Below are 20,296 nucleotides of genomic sequence, written 5' to 3' on the forward strand. Positions count from 1 at the left end.
TTCAAGCCAACAGACTATGGGAAGTGGTCAATATAAAGAAAATGTAGTCCTGCATTTATTGTTACCTGGTGCTTTTAGAATAGAAATTGGCTCTGCTTTTAATCCCGTTTTCATTAAGCATTTCTCACTAAATGAAGAATATTCTGACATAATTGTAAGGTATTAGGGACTGAGTATCTGCATCTCCCCAAAATTCGTATGTGGAAACCAAAGCCTCCCATATGATGGCATTAGGAAATGGAGCCTTTGGGAAATAATTAGATGAGATGAGGTCATGAGGGTGGAACCCTCATGAATGAGATTAGTGCCCTTACAGGAGCCCTAAGAGAGCTTGCTTCTCCTTCTCTGTGCTCTGCTACATGAAGTTATAAGAAGCTAGCTGTTTGCAATCTGAGAAACAGCTCTCACCAGAACTTTGCCATTCTGACCTCCTGATCTCAGACTTCCAGCTTCCAGAACTGTTGGAAATAAATTTGTATTGTTTATAAGGTACCCAGTTTATGGTACTTTGTGGAAAGCACCCCAAACTAAGACATAAGGTAACATTTGGCCCTTGGCATATCACTTTCCCCTTGGCATACAAAACAGATATCTAGATCAACATGACTGTGAAACACAGAAGGAAGAGAGAAGAAAGAAAACAATGAGGAAAGCAGTAATCAGTAATGCAGGATTTAAATTTAAACTACTATGGGCTACCTTAGGTGGTAGACCTTAGGTAACTTCTAAACCTCAGTTTACTCATCTATAAAATGGGGAAGTTAACAGTACCTGGAAGTTGAAAGATTAAATGAAATAATGCATGTGAGTTACTGAGCACACTGCCTGCCGATCATTCATTGAACATTCTTATCACTACTGACATTTTTGTCACTGGTATAGCGGTCTGGCCCAGAAATACCTTCTGAATGTTGTATTAGTCATATACTTGTCATACATGGGGTATAACAGACAAATAGTTTGGTTGAAACTGTTAACATGCATGGACGATATTAACGATACCTTCACTAACCTAGACTGATTTTGGAAAAGCTGTTAAATCGTGCAAATTGATAGAATTGGGAAGTTCCCAGGTTAAAAGCTCAATAATTGAAAACAAGATTGTTTATGTGCTGCTGAAGCGAGCACAAAAAACAGGATTGTAATAACAGGATGTAATAATTGTATCTAAGTCTATGCTCCAATTTCTTATACTTCTTTAGAATAAATTCCTGGGTCGCCTGGGTGGCTCAGTGGGTTGAGTGTCAGACTTCAGCTCAGGTCATGATCTCATGGCTACTGAGTTTGAGTCCCACCTTGGGATCTGTGTTGACAGCTCTCGGTGCCTGCTTTGGATTCTGCCCCTCACTGTTCATGCTCTCTCTCTCTTTCTCTCTTGCTCTCAAAAAGAAACATTAAAATTCTTTTAGAAGAATAAATTACTAAAAATTGTGACATCATCTAAACCTAAGTGCAGAGTATACTGAATCTCTCTGCACTATTTTTGCAAATTTTTATAATACTAAATTTATTTTTAATTTAAAAAGTTAAAATACACAATTTCTAAAAATGGAAAGGTTGTACCAATTTTTACTGTTTGCGCCTATTTTACTGCATCTACACTAATATTTATTTATAAAAGCATTTAAATTTTCCAAAAGGTGAAAATGTTATCTTTATTCTTTTAGGAATTATCTATTTACATCTTTGACAATTTTTCTACTAAAATATAGTGTATACTCCTATAATTATCGCTTATCAAACTTATCAAACCCTATTACACTGAATGTCTAGCCAAAGTATTTCATGTAACTATTAGCCCTTTGAAAGCTTAACACTTTTACTCAAATAGTTTGTTAGTCAAGAAATTTCCTTGGTCTCTCAAAAAATTAAAAATAGAACTACCCTGTAACCCAGCAATTTCACTACTAGGTATTTTTCCAAAGGATACAAAAATGCTGATTCAAAGGAGCCCATGCACCCCAATATTTACAGCAGCACTATCAACAATAGCCAAATTATGGGAAGAGCCCAAATGTCCATCAACTGATGAATGGATAAAGAAGATGTGATACACACACACACACACACACACACACAGGAATATTACTCGGTGATCAAAAAGAATGAAATCATGCCAGGTGCCAACAATGTGGATGCAACTAGAGGGTATTATGCTAAACGAAGTCAGTCAGAGAAAGACAAATATCACATCACTTTATTCATATGTGGAATTTGAGAAACTCAACAGATGAACATAGGGGAGAGGAAGGAAAAATAAGATAAAAAGAGAAAGGAAGGCAAACCATAAGAGATTCTTAAATACAGAGAGCATACTGAGGGTTGCTGGATGCGTTTTGGGTGGGGGGATGGACTGCATGGGTGATAGGCATTGGGGAGGGCATCTGTTGGGATGAGCACTGGGGTGTTGTATGTGGGTGATGGGTCACTGGATTCTACTGAAATCATTATTGTACTGTATGTTAACTGACTTGGATTTAAATAAAACTTAAAAATTTTTTTTAAAAAGGAAAGAAATTTCCTTGAATGCATTCTGAAGTGATATATTAAGTGGATTAATACACTAAAATACTAATTTTTTGTTTAAAAAAAGTGGAAAAGAAGTCAGCAGGTCTTTCTTACTCAAGACTTCTTCCTATAGAAGTATAGTAAAACCTTGGTTTGTGAGCAGAATTCATTCCAGAAACATGCTTGTAATCCAAAGCACTTGCACATCAAAGAGAATTTCAAGAACCACTGACTCAGTTTGATCACGTGACATCTGGCATCATGTACTACTTGTATTGCAAGAAACTGCTTGTTTATCAAGTTAAAATTTATTAGAAACGTTTGCTCGTCTTGCAGAACACTTGCAGAACAAGTTACTCACAATCCCACAATCCAAGGTTTTATGTATTTAAAATATATTTTTTAAAGAGGCATTTAAAAATATATTGTTTTGTGTCTTACATTTGGTAGTTGCAGGAGATTTTTAGACAATTCTTTTATACTGTTTACCTAGATGATCATGTCATCTGTGTACAAAGGCTGTTTAATTTCTTCCTTTCCCATTTGTATATCTTTTATTTCCTTTTCTTGCCTTAATGGCATTAGCTAGGAATTCCAGCACAGTGTTGAAAAGCAGTGGAAAGAGGGGACGTCCTTACCTTGTTCCTGATCTTATTTACAGAATGAGTTTCTCACTATTACAGTTATAGATTTTTTATAGATACTCTTTATCAAGTTGAGGACATTTCCCACTAATCTTAGTTTACTGAGAATTTTTAATCATGAATGATTAAATTTAATGACCAAAATAGCAGAATACAAAGTTAATATACAAAAGCCAATTGCTTTTCAATGCACCAACAATGATTAAGTTCAATTTGAAATTAAAAGCACAATAGTATTTATATCAGCACATCCCCCCCAAAAAGAAAGAATTAAATACAAATCTAAAAAAACATGGGGGTGCCTGGGTGCCTCAGTCAGTTGAGCGTCCAACTTCAGCTCAGGTCATGACCTCATGGTTCATGAATTCAAGCCCTGCATCAGGCTCTGTGCTGACAACTCAGAGCCTAGAGCCTGCTTCAGATACTGTGTCTCCCTCTCTCTCTGTCTCTCCCCCACTCAAGAGTCTCTCTCTCTCTCTCTCTCTCTGAAAAATAAACATTAAAAGAATTTTTTTAACTATGTACAAGATCTGTATGAGGAAACCTACAATATTCTGGTAAAAAAATTTGAGAGATATACCATGTTCCTGGATAGAAGGGTCAATATATGGTCAAGGTATCAATTCTTCCAAACTTGATCTATAGATTCACAATGCTATGCCAATCAAAACCAAAGCAAGTTATTTTTTATTTTAAAGTTATAGAGAGAGGTAAAAGATTAGAACAGCTAACACAATATTAAAGGAGAAGAACAAAGTTGGGGGACTGACACCAAGTGACTTAAAGACATACCATAAAGCTATAATCATCAATACAGTGTGGTATTGGCAAAAAAAAAAAAAAATTAACAAATACATCAATGAAACAGAACAGAGAGCCCAGAAATAGACCCACATAAATACTGTCAATTGATCTTTGACAAAAGAGAAAAGTCAACACAGTGGATTTAAAAAAAATTCTTTTCAACAAATAGTGCTGGAAGAATTGGCAAAATCCACAGTCAAAAATATAAACCTAGATACAGACCTTACAGCTTTCAAAAAATTACTCAAAATGAATCACAGACCTTAATGTAAAATGCAAAATGATAAAACTCATAGAAGGTAACACAGGAGAAAATACAAATCATCTTGGGTTTGGTGATAAACTTTTTTAGATACATTAGAGTCACTATCCATGAAAGAACTGATGAGCTGGACTTCACTGAAATTAAAATTTTCTGCTGTGTCAAGACACTATCAATAAAATGAAAAGACAAGTAGTAGACTTGGGTGAAAATACTGGCAAAAGATTTATTTGATAAAAGACTGTTATCCAAAATGTATAAAGAACTCTTAAAAATCAACAATAAGAAAACAAACAGCTGATTTAAAAAGTCCAAAGACCTAAGCAGACACCTCACCAAAAAGATATGCAAATAATAGATAAGTATATGAAAAAATGCTCCACATAATACGTCATCAAGGAAATGCAAATTAAAACGAGATAACACCACACACCTATTAGAATGGCAAAAACCCAGAACAAAATGCTGACAAAGATGTGAAATAATAGGATATGTCTTCCATTGCTAGTAGGAATACAAAATGGTAAACACACTTTGGAAGACAACTTGTCAGTTTCTGATAAAACTAAAAATACCTTACCACAGGTTCCAGCAATTAGACTCCTTGGTGTTCATCCAAATGAGCTAAAAAGTTATGTCCACACAAAAGCCTGTACATGCATGTTCATAGCAGCTTTATTCAGAAATGCTGAAACTTAGGGGTGCCTGGGTGGCTCAGTCGGTTAAGGGTACCACTTTGGCTCACATCATCATCTCATGATTTGTGAGTTTGAGCCCCGCATCAAGCTCTGTGCTGAGCTCAGAACCTGGAGCCTGCTTCAGATTCTGTGTCTCCCTCTCTCTCTGCCCCTCCACTGCTTGTGCTCTGTGTCTGTCTCTCAAAAAAAAAAAAATTTTTTTTTAAATGCTGAAACTTGGAAGCAATCAAGATATCCTTCAGCTGGTGAGTGTATATATAAACTGTGATACATCCAGAAAATTCAGTATTAATCAGCACCAAAAAAAAAAAAAAAGAAAGAAAGAAAGAAACTATCAAGCCATTAGAAGACATGGAGGAAATTTAAATGCACACTACTAAGTGAAAGAAGCCAAGCTGAAAAGTCTATGTACTGTATAACTCGAACTATATGACATTTTCAAAAAGGCAAAACTACAGAGACAGTAAAAATATCTGTGGTCGCCACTGGTTAGGGAGAAGTGAGAAATAAACAGAGCACAGAATTTTTAGGGCAGTGAAATAATTCTGTATGATACCTTAATGGTGGGTACATATAATTATAAATTTGTCCAAACCCACAGAACACATACAACACCATGACTGAACCCTTGCTGACAAAGCTATGTCAGTGTAGGTTCATCACTGTCACAAATGTATCATGTTGGGGAAAGACATCCATAGTGGAGTTGGGCATGTGTGGGGATAAAACATATGCAGGAACCTCATACTTTCTACTCAAGTTTGCTGTGAACCTAAAACTAATCTAAAAAATCAACTATATTAACTGTTAAAAATAAATCATGTTTTCTTCCATCCAAACAGTCTTACTCAAGGAAATAAATATCAACCAACCACATAAATGCAAATGAGCCTAAAAATGGTGAGGGACTGGATTTCAAAATTCATTTCCCCATATATCAGTGAACTGATTTCTTTCAATTTTTTTTAAAAATGTTCTTGTGCCAGCAAAAAATCTGTCCTTTTATACAGAATGTCATTCACCAAATGAAAACCTTAATTTGCAAATCATCTGAAACTTAGATTCAGTGAGAAAATTCTAAAAATAGTAAAATACCTACCGTTCTGGCAGAAATTCATCCAATTTCTAAAAGTAAATAAAGTACAACTGACCCTTGAACAACATGAGAAGGGGCACTGAGTCCCCTTCACAGTCGAAAATCCACATGTAAGTTTGCTTCTCCAAAACATAACTGCTAATAGCTTACTCTTGACTGGAAACCTTGCCAATAATATAAACAGGCAACAAACATTTTTATGTTATATTATGTAATATTCTTACAATAAAGTAAGATAGAGAAAAAATGTATTAAGAAAATCATAAAGAAGAGAAATACATTTACAGTAATGTACTCTATTTAGCGAAAAACATCTATGTATAAGTGGAACCATGCTACTCAAACCAATGTTGTTCAAGGTTCAACTACAAATGATCAGAATAACTTAGAAATTCACTTCTTTTATAAATATATCAACACAAAAACAATACAAAAAACTCCTTATGGGGCACCTGGGTGGCTCAGCTGATTAAGCATCCGACTCTTGATTTCAGCTCAGGTTTGTGGGTTCAAGCCCCATGTTGGGCTTAGGATTCTCTCTCTCTCTCTGCCCCTCTCCCACTCATATTCACTCTCTTTCTGTCTCTCTCCCTCTTCCTCTCTCTCCCTCACTGTCTAAAATAAATAAAAACTTTTAAAAAATAAAATAAAAGTAAAAAACAGAAAAGAAATAAAAAATGGAATGAAAGCTAGCATAATCAGAACACAGGAATGGGCACACTGTCATGAGATGATATGAAAGAGGTAGCAAGGTCCTGGTCAGGTGGGGCCCTCACAGTCCTTGATTAGCAGTTTGGGCTCAGTTTTAAACACAGTGAAAATCTATTGGAGTGTTAACCACGAAGGCAACATGTTTCAAATCACATTTTACATCACTCCAGCAGTTAAATGCTAGATGCAATTTGATGCAAATACAAATGCTAATCACAACATCCCAACAAGATAAAGCTTGGTAATAACAGAGTTGGTAAAAGACAAATTCTAGATACATTTGCTGTTCTTTCGGAGAACAGTCCTCACCCATGTCCTTGGAAATTCCTTTACCATGGGAAAGTTAACTGAAAAAGAATGAACAAATTCTCTCTTTAATGGTATGATGAATTTCAGTGAAAAGAGAATGACCTAATTTAAATCTCAGCTGGGCCTTATCCTAGATATAGAAATTTACATAAGTTACTTAAACCTATCAGCCATTTTTACTCACCTATAAAATGAAAATAGTAACATCTACATTTCACAGAAGAGTTACAGGTTTGGATGTTTACAATCTCTACACGTTTTGTTCATACACAGATGCTCTACAAATGTGAATAGTCAACCCCACCCCTTAGTAACAGCATTTTTTAAAAGGACTAAGTGGAGGAGATACTTAACACCAAGGAATGCATTTCTGATGGTGGAATTTCAAGCAGGGTAGCAGGAGATATTTTGAGGCAGGAAAGCATTCCCCTAAAACCAACTGTTTACCCCACCTACCAGGACATAAAGGAGCCTTCAGAGTATTATAAATATTTATGAAAAAGTTGATCCTCAGAAAAAATAAAGTATTATATACTGATGAATTCTCGTTAAAATACAAAGGTGGTTAATATACTCCAAATACAATGAAATGATTGATTTTAATTGGTCTAAAGCTTACAATCAAACAATGAAATAGTAAGTACTTTATTAAGTACTTTATAAAGCAGCAATTTCTTACACTAACAAACCTATACTCACAGAAAAGAAAAATCCTGAAGGATTTTCATTGGAGTACATGTTAGAATAAATTCTTGAAACAGCTAGGTTTAAATTTGCCATTTTAAAAGTAACACTTAAAAACTGAGAGGCACCTGGGTGGATCAGTCGGTTAAGCATCCAACTCTTGATTTCATTGCAAGTCATGATCTCACAGGTTTGTGAATTCAAGTCCCACATTGGGCTCCTTGCACTGACAGTGCAGAGACTGCTTGGGATTCTCTCTCTCTCCTCCCTCTCTGCCCCTCCCACACATATACTCTCTCTCAAAATAAATAAATAAACTTAAATAAGTAAGTAAGTAAATGCTGATGTTCACTTACTTGCTAAAGAATAAAACAATTGAATATAGAGTGGTACTGAGACATATTACCATTGACATTATACTCATAAATGATTTATTCCACATAGTGGGGTTCAATTACTGTGAGTGCTTATCTCATCTGGGGCTTTTTAAAGTTAGTGAATGTTCAACACTTAAGACAGTAAAGGTTTTTCTAGTATCTTCTGACATATAACAATTTTTTAGAATTTCTATTAATTTTTATTAAATTCAAAGTAAACACATTATGTTTTCTGAAAAGTAGGGGATAGACAGAGGAAAAATTAGTATGATTTTCAGAAAAGATAAAGTATTACCATTCAGATTCAATATTATGACACAAGAGTGTTTTTTCATCCACACAAGCTAATCTGTTTGTTCTACTCAATACATTTTTTCAGTTTGTTTACTTAAAGAACAGAATAAAACGATAATGGAGGGAACATCTGAAAAACAATATGCCTATATTGGTTAAGACAACTTACTCTAAATTTTTTTTAATGTTTATTTAGTTTTGAGACAGAGAGAGAGAGAGAGAGAGAGACAGAGCGTGAGTGGGGGAGGGGCAGAAAGTGAGGGAGACACAGAACCAACCATCTGTGTCAGCACAGAGCCTGATACGGGGCTCAGACCCATCAACCATGAGATCATGACCTGAGCTGAAGTCAGACACTTAACTGACTGAGCCACCTAGGCACCCCAAGACAACTTATTCTAAATTGGGATTAGTATGAGAGGCAGGGAGTTGGGGGCTTGGGCAGGGCATTAAAGATCTATTTTCCAAGCATCTGAGAGAGTCACTTTATTTGTTTTTTAATGTTTATTTTATTTTTGAGGGAGAGCAAGTGAAGAAGGGGCAGAGAGAGAGGGAGAACGAGGATTCGAAGTCAGCACAGAGCCCGATGTGGGGCTTGAACTCATGAACTGTGAGATCATGACCTGAGCTGAAGTTGAATGCTCAACCGACTAAACCATCCAGGTGCCTCAAGAGAATATCACTTTAAAAATGCTTAATATTCTCCTCAGACACACCAATGTGGCTAAATGAGAGCTGTCTGACAGGTATCTGTTCCAGGACCATGTTATACTAGATTTTAATATTGTAACAAGCACTCGGACTATATAATGACTTGTCATTGTAACCAGATGGCCTGGACTACTTCCCACAGAGGCTCTAAATTTGAGGCTTCCACTTAAAGAGCCTCTGAAGACTTCCTCGATCTGAAAGAAAATAGACATCCAGGTCCAGGAAGTAAAGAGAGCCCCAAGCAAGCTGAATTCAGGGAGAACCACACCAAGACACATAATTTAAATGTCAAAAATTAAAGATAAAGAGAGAATCTTAAGAGCAACAAGAGAAAAGCCAGTAGTAAGTATAGGGACCGCCCATAAGACTGTCAGCTGATTTTTCAGCAGCAAGTTTTCAGGCCAGAAGGAATACGCATGATATATTTAAACTGCTGAAAGGAGAACACCTACAACCAAGAACAGTCTACCAGCAAATTTTTCATTCAGAATTGAAGGAAATATAAAGAGTTTCCCAGACAAGCAAAATTTTAAATTTTCACCACTAAACTGGCATTTTAAGAGAGTTAAAAGGATTTCTTTAAGCCTAAAAGAAAGGGCCATACCTAAAGTAAGAAAATTATGAAAGAAAAATTTCACTGGTAAAAGCTAACATGTAGTAAAGGTGGTCGATCAACCACTCATAAAGCTGGTATGAAGATTAAAAGACAAATGTAGTAAAATCAACAATATCTACAATAACTAGTTAAGGGACACATTGAGTAAAAAGCTGTAAAATATGAATTCAAATACATAAAAACATGGGGATGGGGAGTAAAAATGTAGTATGTTCAGAATGGGTTCTAACCTAAGAGACCATAAACTTAAAAGAGTGTTACATATGACTTCATACTGACTGCAAAAATCTATACTAGATACATAAAAAATAAATAGAAAGGAATCGAAACATAACATTAAATAAAGTCATCAAGTTATGAGGTAAGAGAACAAGAAGAGAAGACATACAAAAACAATTAGAAAACAATGAACAAAATGGCAATGAGTACAAAACTACCCATAATTGCTTTAAATGTAAATGGACTAAATGCTCCAGTCAAAAGACAATAGACAACTTAAATGGATAAAAATATAAGACCCATCTATATGCTGCCTACAAGAGATTCACTTCAAACATAAAGATACATACCGACTGAAAGTAAAAAAGATGAAAAATAATACTCTATGCAAATGTAGCAAAAAGAAAGCTGGAGTAGCAATACACCTATCAGACAAAATAGACTTTAAGACAAAGATTATGAGAAGAGACAAAGAAAAACATTACATAATGATAGACATCAATCCAACAAGATAATGTAACAATTGTAAATATCTCTATACTCAACACAGAAGCCCCTAAATATATAAGGCGAATATTAACAGACAAAAAGCAAAAAAACAGACAGTAGTATAGCAATAGTAGGAGACTTTAACACCCCATTTACATCAGTGGATACAGTGTCCATACAGAAAAATCAATAAGGAAACAGTGACCTGAAACAGTGTTTAAGACAAACCTGACATACATATATGTACAGAACATTACCAAAACAGCATAATACACATTCTTTTCTTTTTTTTTAATTTTTTTTATTTTTTAAATTTTTTTCTTTTTAACGTTTATTTATTTTTGAGACAGAGAGAGACAGAGCATGAATGGGGGAGGGTCAGAGAGAGAGGGAGACACAGAATCTGAAACAGGCTCCAGGCTCTGAGCCGTCGGCACAGAGCCTGACGCAGGGCTCGAACTCACGGACCGCGAGATCATGACCTGAGCTGAAGTCGGACGCTCAACCGACTGAGCCACCCAGGCGCCCCATACACATTCTTTTCAAGTGCACATGCAACATTTTCCTTGACATATCACATGTTAGGCCACAAGACAAGTCTCAATAAATTTTAAAAGACTGATATCATATCAAGCACCTTTTCCCACAACAACAGTATGAAACCAGAAATCAATTACAAGGCAAAAACTAGAAAAAACACAATCATTTGGAGCCTAAATAACCAACTGGTCAATAAAGAAATAAAAATAGAAATAAAAAAAGTATCTGGACAAAAATGAAAATGGAAACACAACAGTTCAAAATCTTAAGGGAATAGCAAAAGCAGTCCCAAGAGGGAAAGTTAGAACAATACAGGCCTCCCTCAAGAAAAAAGAAAAATCTCTAACAATCTAAACTTACACCCACAGAAATTGGAAAAAGAAGAAGAAACAAAACCAAAGTTAGTAGGAGACACAAAATAATAAAGATCAGAGCAGATAAATGAAGTAAAAACTAAAAAACATCAGAAAAGATCAATGAAACTAAGAGTTGATAAACCTTTAGACAGTGGTGCCTGGCTGGCTTAGTCAGTGGAGCTTGTGACTCTTGATCTTGGAGTTGTGAGTTTGAGCCCCACAATGGATGTAGAGACTACTTAAAAAATAAAATCTGTAAAAATACAAACATATTTTGGGGCACCTGGGTGGCGCAGTCGGTTAAGCGTCCGACTTCAGCCAGGTCACGATCTCGCGGTCCGTGAGTTCGAGCCCCGCGTCGGGCTCTGGGCTGATGGCTCGGAGCCTGGAACCTGTTTCCGATTCTGTGTCTCCCTCTCTCTGCCCCTCCCCCGTTCATGCTCTGTCTCTCTCTGTCCCAAAAATAAATAAACGTTGAAAAAAAAAATTAAAAAAAAAAATACAAACATATTTAGCCAGACTAATCAAGGAAAAAAAAGAAGGGAGTCAAGTAAATAAAATCAGAAATGAAGAGAACTTACAACTCACATCCCAGATATACAAAAAGTCATTAGACTACTACAATTACACATCAACAAATTAGACAACCTACAAAAAACAGATAAATCCCTAAAAACATAAAATCTTCTAGGACTTGATCAAGAAGAAAAAGAACATCTGAACAGACCAAGTACTAGTAATACAATTCAATCCGTAATGAAAAACCTCCCAACAAACAAAAGTCTAGGGCCAGATGGCTTCACAGGTGAAACTGGAGAAAAAAAAAAGTAAAGAAAACTGAATACCTAGCATGCTTAATCTATTCCAAATAACTGAAAAGGAAAGACTCCTTCCAAATTCATTCTATGAACTAGCATTACTCTGATATCAAAACCAGACAAAGACACTACAAAGAAAGAAAACTGCAGACCAATATCCCTAATGAATGGAACTATAAAAATCCTCAACAAAATATTAGAAGAATAAATTCAACAGTACAAGGATCACACATCATGGTCAAGTGGGATTTGACAGGGATGCAGAGATGGTTCAATATCCACAAATCAATCAAAATGATACACCACATTAACAAAATGGAGAATAAAAAAAAACACATCATTTCAATAGATGCAGAAAAAGCATTTGATAAAATTCGACATCCACTCATGATAAAAACTCTCAACAAAGTGGTAATAGAGGAAGCATACCTCAACATAATAAAGGTCATATGTAACACAACTACAGATAGAATCATACTCAATGACAAAAAGCTGAAGGCTTTGCCTCTAGGATCAGGAACATGTCAAGGATGAGGTCTCACCACTTTTATTCAACAAAGTACTGGAAGTCTTTGCTATAACAATCAGATATGAAAAAGAAGTAAAAGGAATGTAAACTGGTAAGGAAGAAATAAAAACTGTCACTATTTGCAGACAACATGACACTATATATAGAAAACCCAGACTTCACAGAAAAACTCTATCAGAACTAATGAATGAGTTAAGTTGCAGATACAAAATTAATATAATTAATATTAGATAATATAATGAATTTGATAATTAATTTATATAAGAAATCTGTTGATTTCCATATACTAATAACAAACAGAAAGAGAAATTAAGAAAAAAATATCACTAGCAATTGCATTAAAAATAATAAAATAGCTAGAAATAAATTTAACCAAGGAGGTGAAACTCCTATACTCTGAAAACTGTAAGACATTAATGAAAGAAAGATGGCAAAAATAAATGTAAAGATATACCATGCTCATGACTAGATTTAAAATTGTTTCACAGTCTATACTACTCAAAGCAATCTATAGATTCAATGTAATCCCTATCAAAACACCAACAGTACTTTTCATAGAACTAGAACCCTATCAAAACACCAACAGTACTTTTCATAGAACGAGAACAAAAAAATTCTAACATTTGTATGCAACCTCAGAAGATCCAGACAAAACAATCTTGAGGAAGAAGAACAAAGCTGGAGGTATCATGCTCCTAGATTTCAAACTACACCTTTAAGCTACAGTAATCAAAACAGTATAGTACTGGCACAAAAAGAGACACATAGATCAACAGAACAAAGTAGAGAGCCCAGAAATAAACTCACGCTTATATGGTCAATTAACCTATGACAAAGGAGGCAAAATATACAACGGTCTCTTCAATAAATGGTGTTTGGAAAATTGAAGAGCTACATGCAAAAGAATGAAACTGAACCATTTCCTTACACCATATATGAAAACAAACTCAAAATAGATTCAAGACCTGGGGCGCCTGGGTGGCTCAGTAAGTTAAGTGTCTGACTTCAGCTCAGGTCACGATCTCACAGTTCATGAGTTTGAGCCCCACCACAGGCTCTGTGCTGACCACTCAGAGCCTAGACCCTACTTCAGATTCTTGCCTCCCTCTCTCTCTGCCCCACCCCCACTCATGCTCTGTCTCTTTCTCTCTCTCAGATAAATGTTACAAAAAAAATTTTTAATGGATTCAAAACCTAAATGTAAGACCTGAAACCATAAAGCTTCCCAAAGAAAACACAGACAATAAACTCTTTGACATTGGTCTTAGCAATATTATTTTTTGGATTTGTCTCAAGCAAGGGCAACAAAAACAAATATAAAAAATTGAGACTACATCAAACTAAAAAGCTTTTTTTTTTTTCCCCAGAGAAGGAAACCATCAACAAAATGAAAAGGCAACCTCCTAAATGGGAGAAGATATTTACAAGTGATATATCAAGTAAGATATATATATACAAAGAACTCAAATAACCCAACACACACACACAGAAAAACAATCTTATTTTAAAAATGGGCACAAGACCTGAAGAGACATTTTTCCAAAGAAAATGGAAGAAAATGACCATACGGATGATCATGAGACATATGAAAAAATGTTCAACATTGCTAATCACAGGAAAATGCAACTCAAAACCACAATGAGATGTTACTCCCACCTGTCAGAAGGGATAGTATCAGAAAGACAAGAAATAACAATTGTTGGCACAAGGATATAGAGAAAAGGAAACCCTTATGTACTGTTGGTGGGCATGTAAATTGGCGCAAACACTAAAAAAAAATAGTGTAGAGGTTCCTCAAAAATTTAAAAACAGAAATACCCTATGATGCAGCAATTCCTCTTCGGGCTATTTACCCCCCCCCGCCAAAACACAAAACACTCATTCAAAGAGATAATGCATGCACTACTGTGTTCACTGCAGCATCATTTACTATAGATGTGATAAGGAAACAACCTAAGTGTCAACTGAAAGGTGAATGAATAAAGAAGTTATGGAATATAGGTACATGGAATATTACTCAGCCATTAAAAAAAGAATGGGATCTTGTCATTTGTGACAACACAGACAGACGTTGAGGGGGTCATGCTAACTGGAATAAGTCAGACACAGGAAGACAAACACCTTATCATTTAATTTATATGTGGACTCTAAAAAACAAAACAAATGAACAAACAACAAAACAGAAACAAACTCATAAATACAAAGAACTGGCTGCCAGAGGGGAGAAGGGTGGGGGATGCATGAAATAGGTGAAGGGGATTAAGAGATATAAAATTCCAGTTATAAAATAACTAAGAGGGATGTAAAGTATATCATAAAGAACAGAGTCAATAATATTGTAATAACTATGTATGGTAACAGATGGTAAGTATACGTATAATGGTGAACATTTTGTACCACGTGTAAATGTCAAATCATTATGTTGGTACACCTAAAACAATATAACACTGTATGTCAACTATACTTCAGTATATTAATTAATGAATGTTTACAGGGAGATTATAACCAACGGAGGAATGCTTTATAAATAATTACATAAAATTGTATATATATCTCTGTATCCAATCCTAAAATACAACTATGGAAAACAAAGCAAGAATATACAAAAGTGTAAGCAGAGACTATATCAGGGTAGTAGTGTTACAGCAATTTTATTCTTTTTTTCTCCATTTCCCATATTTTCCAAAATTTCTAAAAGTATTTTTATCCTAAAAACCCATAAACCCACACTTCTAAATGAGAAAAAAAAAGACACATATATATGTCCTAAAATATGTACATATGAACTCTCTCCACTGAAGTCATACAAAGAAACTTGACTGTCACTCTCAGTGCATTTCTGTAATTATTTACTACCATTTACAAAATGCTTGCAGATTTCAGGGGCGCCTGGGTGGCGCAGTCGGTTAAGCGTCCGACTTCAGCCAGGTCACGATCTTGCGGTCCGTGAGTTCGAGCCCCGCGTCAGGCTCTGGGCTGATGGCTCAGAGCCTGGAGCCTGTTTCCGATTCTGTGTCTCCCTCTCTCTCTGCCCCTCCCCCGTTCATGCTCTGTCTCTCTCTGTCCCCCAAAAAATAAATAAACGTTGAAAAAAAAATTAAAAAAAAAATGCTTGCAGATTTCAGAGTAGCTAACCGAGTATAAATCTTACTAGACAACAACAGTAAAACAAACAAATAAACAAACAAACAAACAAAAACACTAGACTGAGGTTCAAATCCTGGTCTTTCTCTTTAATTTTATGACCCTGGGGAAGTTATTAACATTCCTGAGTCTTCATCATGTGTAAAATGAAACACAGACTATTTACCTCACACGGTTGTTGTAAGAATTAAATGTTGTACTGTATGTCGCAGTATCTGTGTACTTATATAAACACATAGATAATCAAAATGCCTACTGAATTTGGATCAATTCAGTATGAAAGACATGGTTTACATTTCTGAATTCACAATTTAACAAGAAATAAAAACTTGAAAGGCAGAGATGAAAGCACAATTAAAGTTTCAAAGATAAGACCTAAGAGAATCAGTATTATTTAACCTCCAAAAAGCGGGGAAAAAAAAAATCCAGAGTTTTTTCAGAATTTTCACAGAAAATTGGCCATTTTCTAGGATAAAAGAACAGGAGAAGAGTGGGTTCAGATGAAAGACAAATACTTTGGTTAAATAAAAAGAATTCCAAGTTTACTTTAATTAAAAATTAGAAATTAGCAAAAATATGCAATATGTGAAAAAGTGGTTTCTCGTACAGATTACATCAGCATGTAATGGTGATCATATCCTATCTGAAGACCAGGCAATATCTTAAGTCTGTTCTAGATTGTAAATTCCACCGACATGCAGGAAAAACTGATCATCAGGAAACTGAAGTCCCTAGAAGTTAGTGCTAAGATTTTACAGAACTTAGGAAAGCCACATCAGTAATTTGGGCTTCAATTCCCTCACTGGCAAAAATGAGAGGGTTTGATTATGAGTCTTTATAATTTTAGTTATTAAAAAATATATATGATTCTAATTTAACATGATTTATGGCCAACACATATGGCAAGAATACAGAAAGTGAGCCGGGAGGGGAGGGGGTGTGCATCAATGATTACTTTCAGTGCTACAGAGAGGTACGATGGCATTATTATATTGCAGTAACTTTGATGTAATGAATAGCGTACCAAGTAGTCTGAATTTTTTTAAGCAGCTTGACAAGATACTTGCAACCAGGAAATAGTCTAAGTAGCTAGGTAACTAGTTCACTAAGCATAATCAAGTGACAATTATACATTCTGGCATATGGTTCCAAAATACCATGCTTACCTTTTCAAGTTCACTTAAAAATATGGTACCAGTATTTATAACATTTTGATTTGCTTATGAGAAAACTATTTGCATTGTCAGAACATATGAAAATTAATGGTGAGAAGGAAAGGTGCTAAAAGATGTTAGGTCATAGAGGGATTAATAAATTCATTATTGACATGCCAATCATGTACTCTACATAAAGAGGATATGATTTACACTAATGTGTGAGTAATGGTTCACCATAGAACATGTGAAACTTTCACTTAAAAATTAAGTCATGAAATAGAAGCATTTTTTGAAACAGGACACAAAACAGTGATTCAGAGCTGCCTACTTCCTCAAAGGAACCAAGATGACACACAATAAAACATATTTAAACAATATGAAACTTTGGCCATCTTATTTCTATACAAGCTAAAGTCAATTTCCAATCTCATATTCTTACATCTATAAATAAAGCACTAAATTCTGAAAGGTTCTCCTTAAAGTCACGAAGACTAAGAAGTCAGGGATTTCCCATATGAGATAAGCATTAGATTTTTCAAGATCATATAATTTTTAACTTCAGGTGAAGGAATAACACTTTTTGAGGAAAAAAAAAAACATAAATGCCCTTATCTAACTCTTTCCCAAAGAAAACTAAAAACTTTGCACAAAAGAAAGCCTCCCTCAAAAACACTTACTTTACAATTATGAACTTAAAACTAGACATAAGGCTTAATGAATGTAAAGTAAATTAACAGGAACTAAACTACTTAGTTGACGGAGGAAATAATGCTACAATGACCCTTTTTAAATCTCATTAAGAGAAGTCACAGTACTTACACTCACAACAGTTTTATTTTTTAAATTAAAAAAAATTGGAATGTTCATTTATTTTGAGAGAGACACACACACACACCGTGTGAGAATGGGGGAGGGGCAGAGAGAGAAGGAGACACAGAATCCAAAGCAGGCTCCAGGCTCTGAGCTGTCAGCACAGAGCCTGATGTGGGACTCAAACTCATGAACCATGAGATCTGATCCGAGCAGAGTCAGACACTTGACTGAGTCACCCAGGCACCCCCATCACAAAAGTTTCAATACTAAGAGTCAAGAAACAGTGCCCTTCTAAAACACCCCCCCCCCCCGCCCATATACACCACATACACTACAGACACTATAGTGAAATGTACTGTCTTGGTTAGAAAAGTGAGCATCTCAGGCAGAACTTCATCTGCTCTTTTACTGTGATAGGGGACCAGTAGCTGATTCATTTAATCTAATTGTCAATAAACGATGTATTTCCTTAACTCTTACAAGAAGAGCTTTCAATTACGTCTGTAAATTAAGTATCTGTAAGACTGATTCTATTAATTGTTTCAACCCTGAGTACATGCAGAACTGCCAATATGATGGGGACAAAGAATAAAACAAAACATTTGTGTTGCCATTGTCACTGGTATTCATCCACAAATGTCTAAAACCTTAAAAACTTTCTAAAGATGCAGATAGAAGATATGCAAGTTACAATACTAAACTGTGCCCTCCATGTAATATTGTACGAACACATTAATCTCTTTTTTAAAGGATACCATTTATTTTCTTAACAATAGTCATGCAGTGTCCAATTCCACTTCAGTATCACACAGGTATCTTTCTGCGAATTCTATTAGCCATTGAAGAAATGCACTAAAAGGAGCCTCCACATCCACAAAATTACCTGACAAGCAATGTGCACGAGGTAGACCAGCTCTTTAGATTCACAGCCGTTTTTCGTTACTTCATTCTGTTCTTCTGAAAGCGAAAGCTATGTCAAAAAAAAAAGGGGGGGCAGAAGAGAGGGAGAGTCGTGATTAATGACGAATAAACGAGGCATTCAGTAATACTTGAACCCTCACGTTAACTCGCTGTAAGATAGGCCTTTTAATGGAAATCTATTGCTTACGGAAGACAAAATGAAGAATTCAGGATTTTTCAAAAACTACGTTTCTAAGAATTGTCTTTGTAACTTAAATCTAAACTAGCACAACTGCATAACAGAAAGAAATAAAATACATTCATTCATGAGTAGGTCTTCACTTCCTTATTTAGCACATATGTGAAAGGAAGGCAGTAAGGCAGGCACTGAGAGACAGCATGCCCAAGTGGTTAGAGAGGGCTCAGGCTTTATTACACAGACTGGAAACTGACTTCCCAGAGAATAGTCCGGGCCTGCAGACACATGTCACTTCAGAATTATGTATGTCTGTACATTGGATTTTATGTCTTTTTAAACCAGCACCTCAAATTTAGAAATGGGGTGGTTTCATAGGAAAAATACACATTTTGACTTCTTTGAAAAATCAGAAAATCTGAAATATCGGACCCATATTCTCATATGAGCAACAACCGGCTGGAACGGAAAAGTGACCAAACCCTTTAAAGGAGGCATGTATTCTCCAGAAGACTTTGCCACAGAATTAATTGCTCTTCATTTGTTCCCCAGTATTTAGGCTGAATGTTCACTGTCATTCATCATGCCACTTGCTTTGTGACTTTTTTCACATACAGCTCTCTTCTCACATTTATATTACGTTTACAAACTCTGCTCCAGAGATACACAGCCCTGAGTTCAAAAGTGTCACTATCTAGCTGTACAATATTGAGCAACCCATATAATCTCACATCAGGAAAATGGGAATGAAATAATAATGCTTATTCTCAAGTTTGTGAGGATCAAATGAGATAATGCACAGAAAGTATTCACCAAGACGCCTGGTACTCAGTAAGTACTTAATGTTACCTATCATTATAGCTAATATTATAAAAATAAAATATGAGGACATAGTCTCTATTTTTGAAAGCAGGATCACTGAGGTATTAAAAAAAACATTCTGGTCTTAAGTAGAAGTTCGCAGGATAATGATTATTCTCACACCAGTCAAAATAAGGCAGATTCACTACAAAATCATACTTTAAAAAAAGGATTAAGGGTGAGAAAAAACCTAAATGAACTAAGTTGTAGAAAGTGACAAGACATTCATGGGACAGAAGAGACTCATGGACGTGCTCAGAAGCCTGGTAAAGATGCAGGAGGAGAAAGAACCTGCATTAGACAGGGTTAAGCAGAAACCAGCCAAACCATGAAGACCGCATATGGACTAGAGTTTATGAACTAAAATTCCAACGAAAACCTTGTAACAGAGAGTCAATACCCACCCCCCTCCCCAGGTATATAGACAGGGTCAATGCACCAACAGCTCGGGCAAGAGCAGGAGAACAGAGACAGATAAACCAGGAGAACGGAGAGAGATGAACCTGTGCAGTGTGTGAAGTCTCCCCGAGCACACGGCAGCTAACCAGTGTAGACAGGGA

At 35.6% G+C, this 20,296-nt stretch overlaps 1 protein-coding gene across 8 annotated transcripts in view; it reads right to left on the minus strand.

Moving 5' to 3' along the window:
* Positions 1–20,296, minus strand: part of ARHGAP32 (Rho GTPase activating protein 32) — a 297,342-nt gene that overhangs the window by 97,536 nt on the left and 179,510 nt on the right. For all 8 annotated transcript variants that reach the window (XM_023239300.2, XM_045038522.1, XM_019811556.3 and 5 more), the window contains one exon: positions 18,663–18,749. In XM_023239300.2, the coding sequence (XP_023095068.1) occupies positions 18,663–18,749 (87 nt within the window). The remainder of the gene's footprint in view (positions 1–18,662; positions 18,750–20,296) is intronic.

This window comes from Felis catus, chromosome D1 (assembly GCF_018350175.1).
Source record: "Felis catus isolate Fca126 chromosome D1, F.catus_Fca126_mat1.0, whole genome shotgun sequence".
Classification (NCBI taxonomy): Eukaryota; Metazoa; Chordata; class Mammalia; order Carnivora; family Felidae; genus Felis; species Felis catus.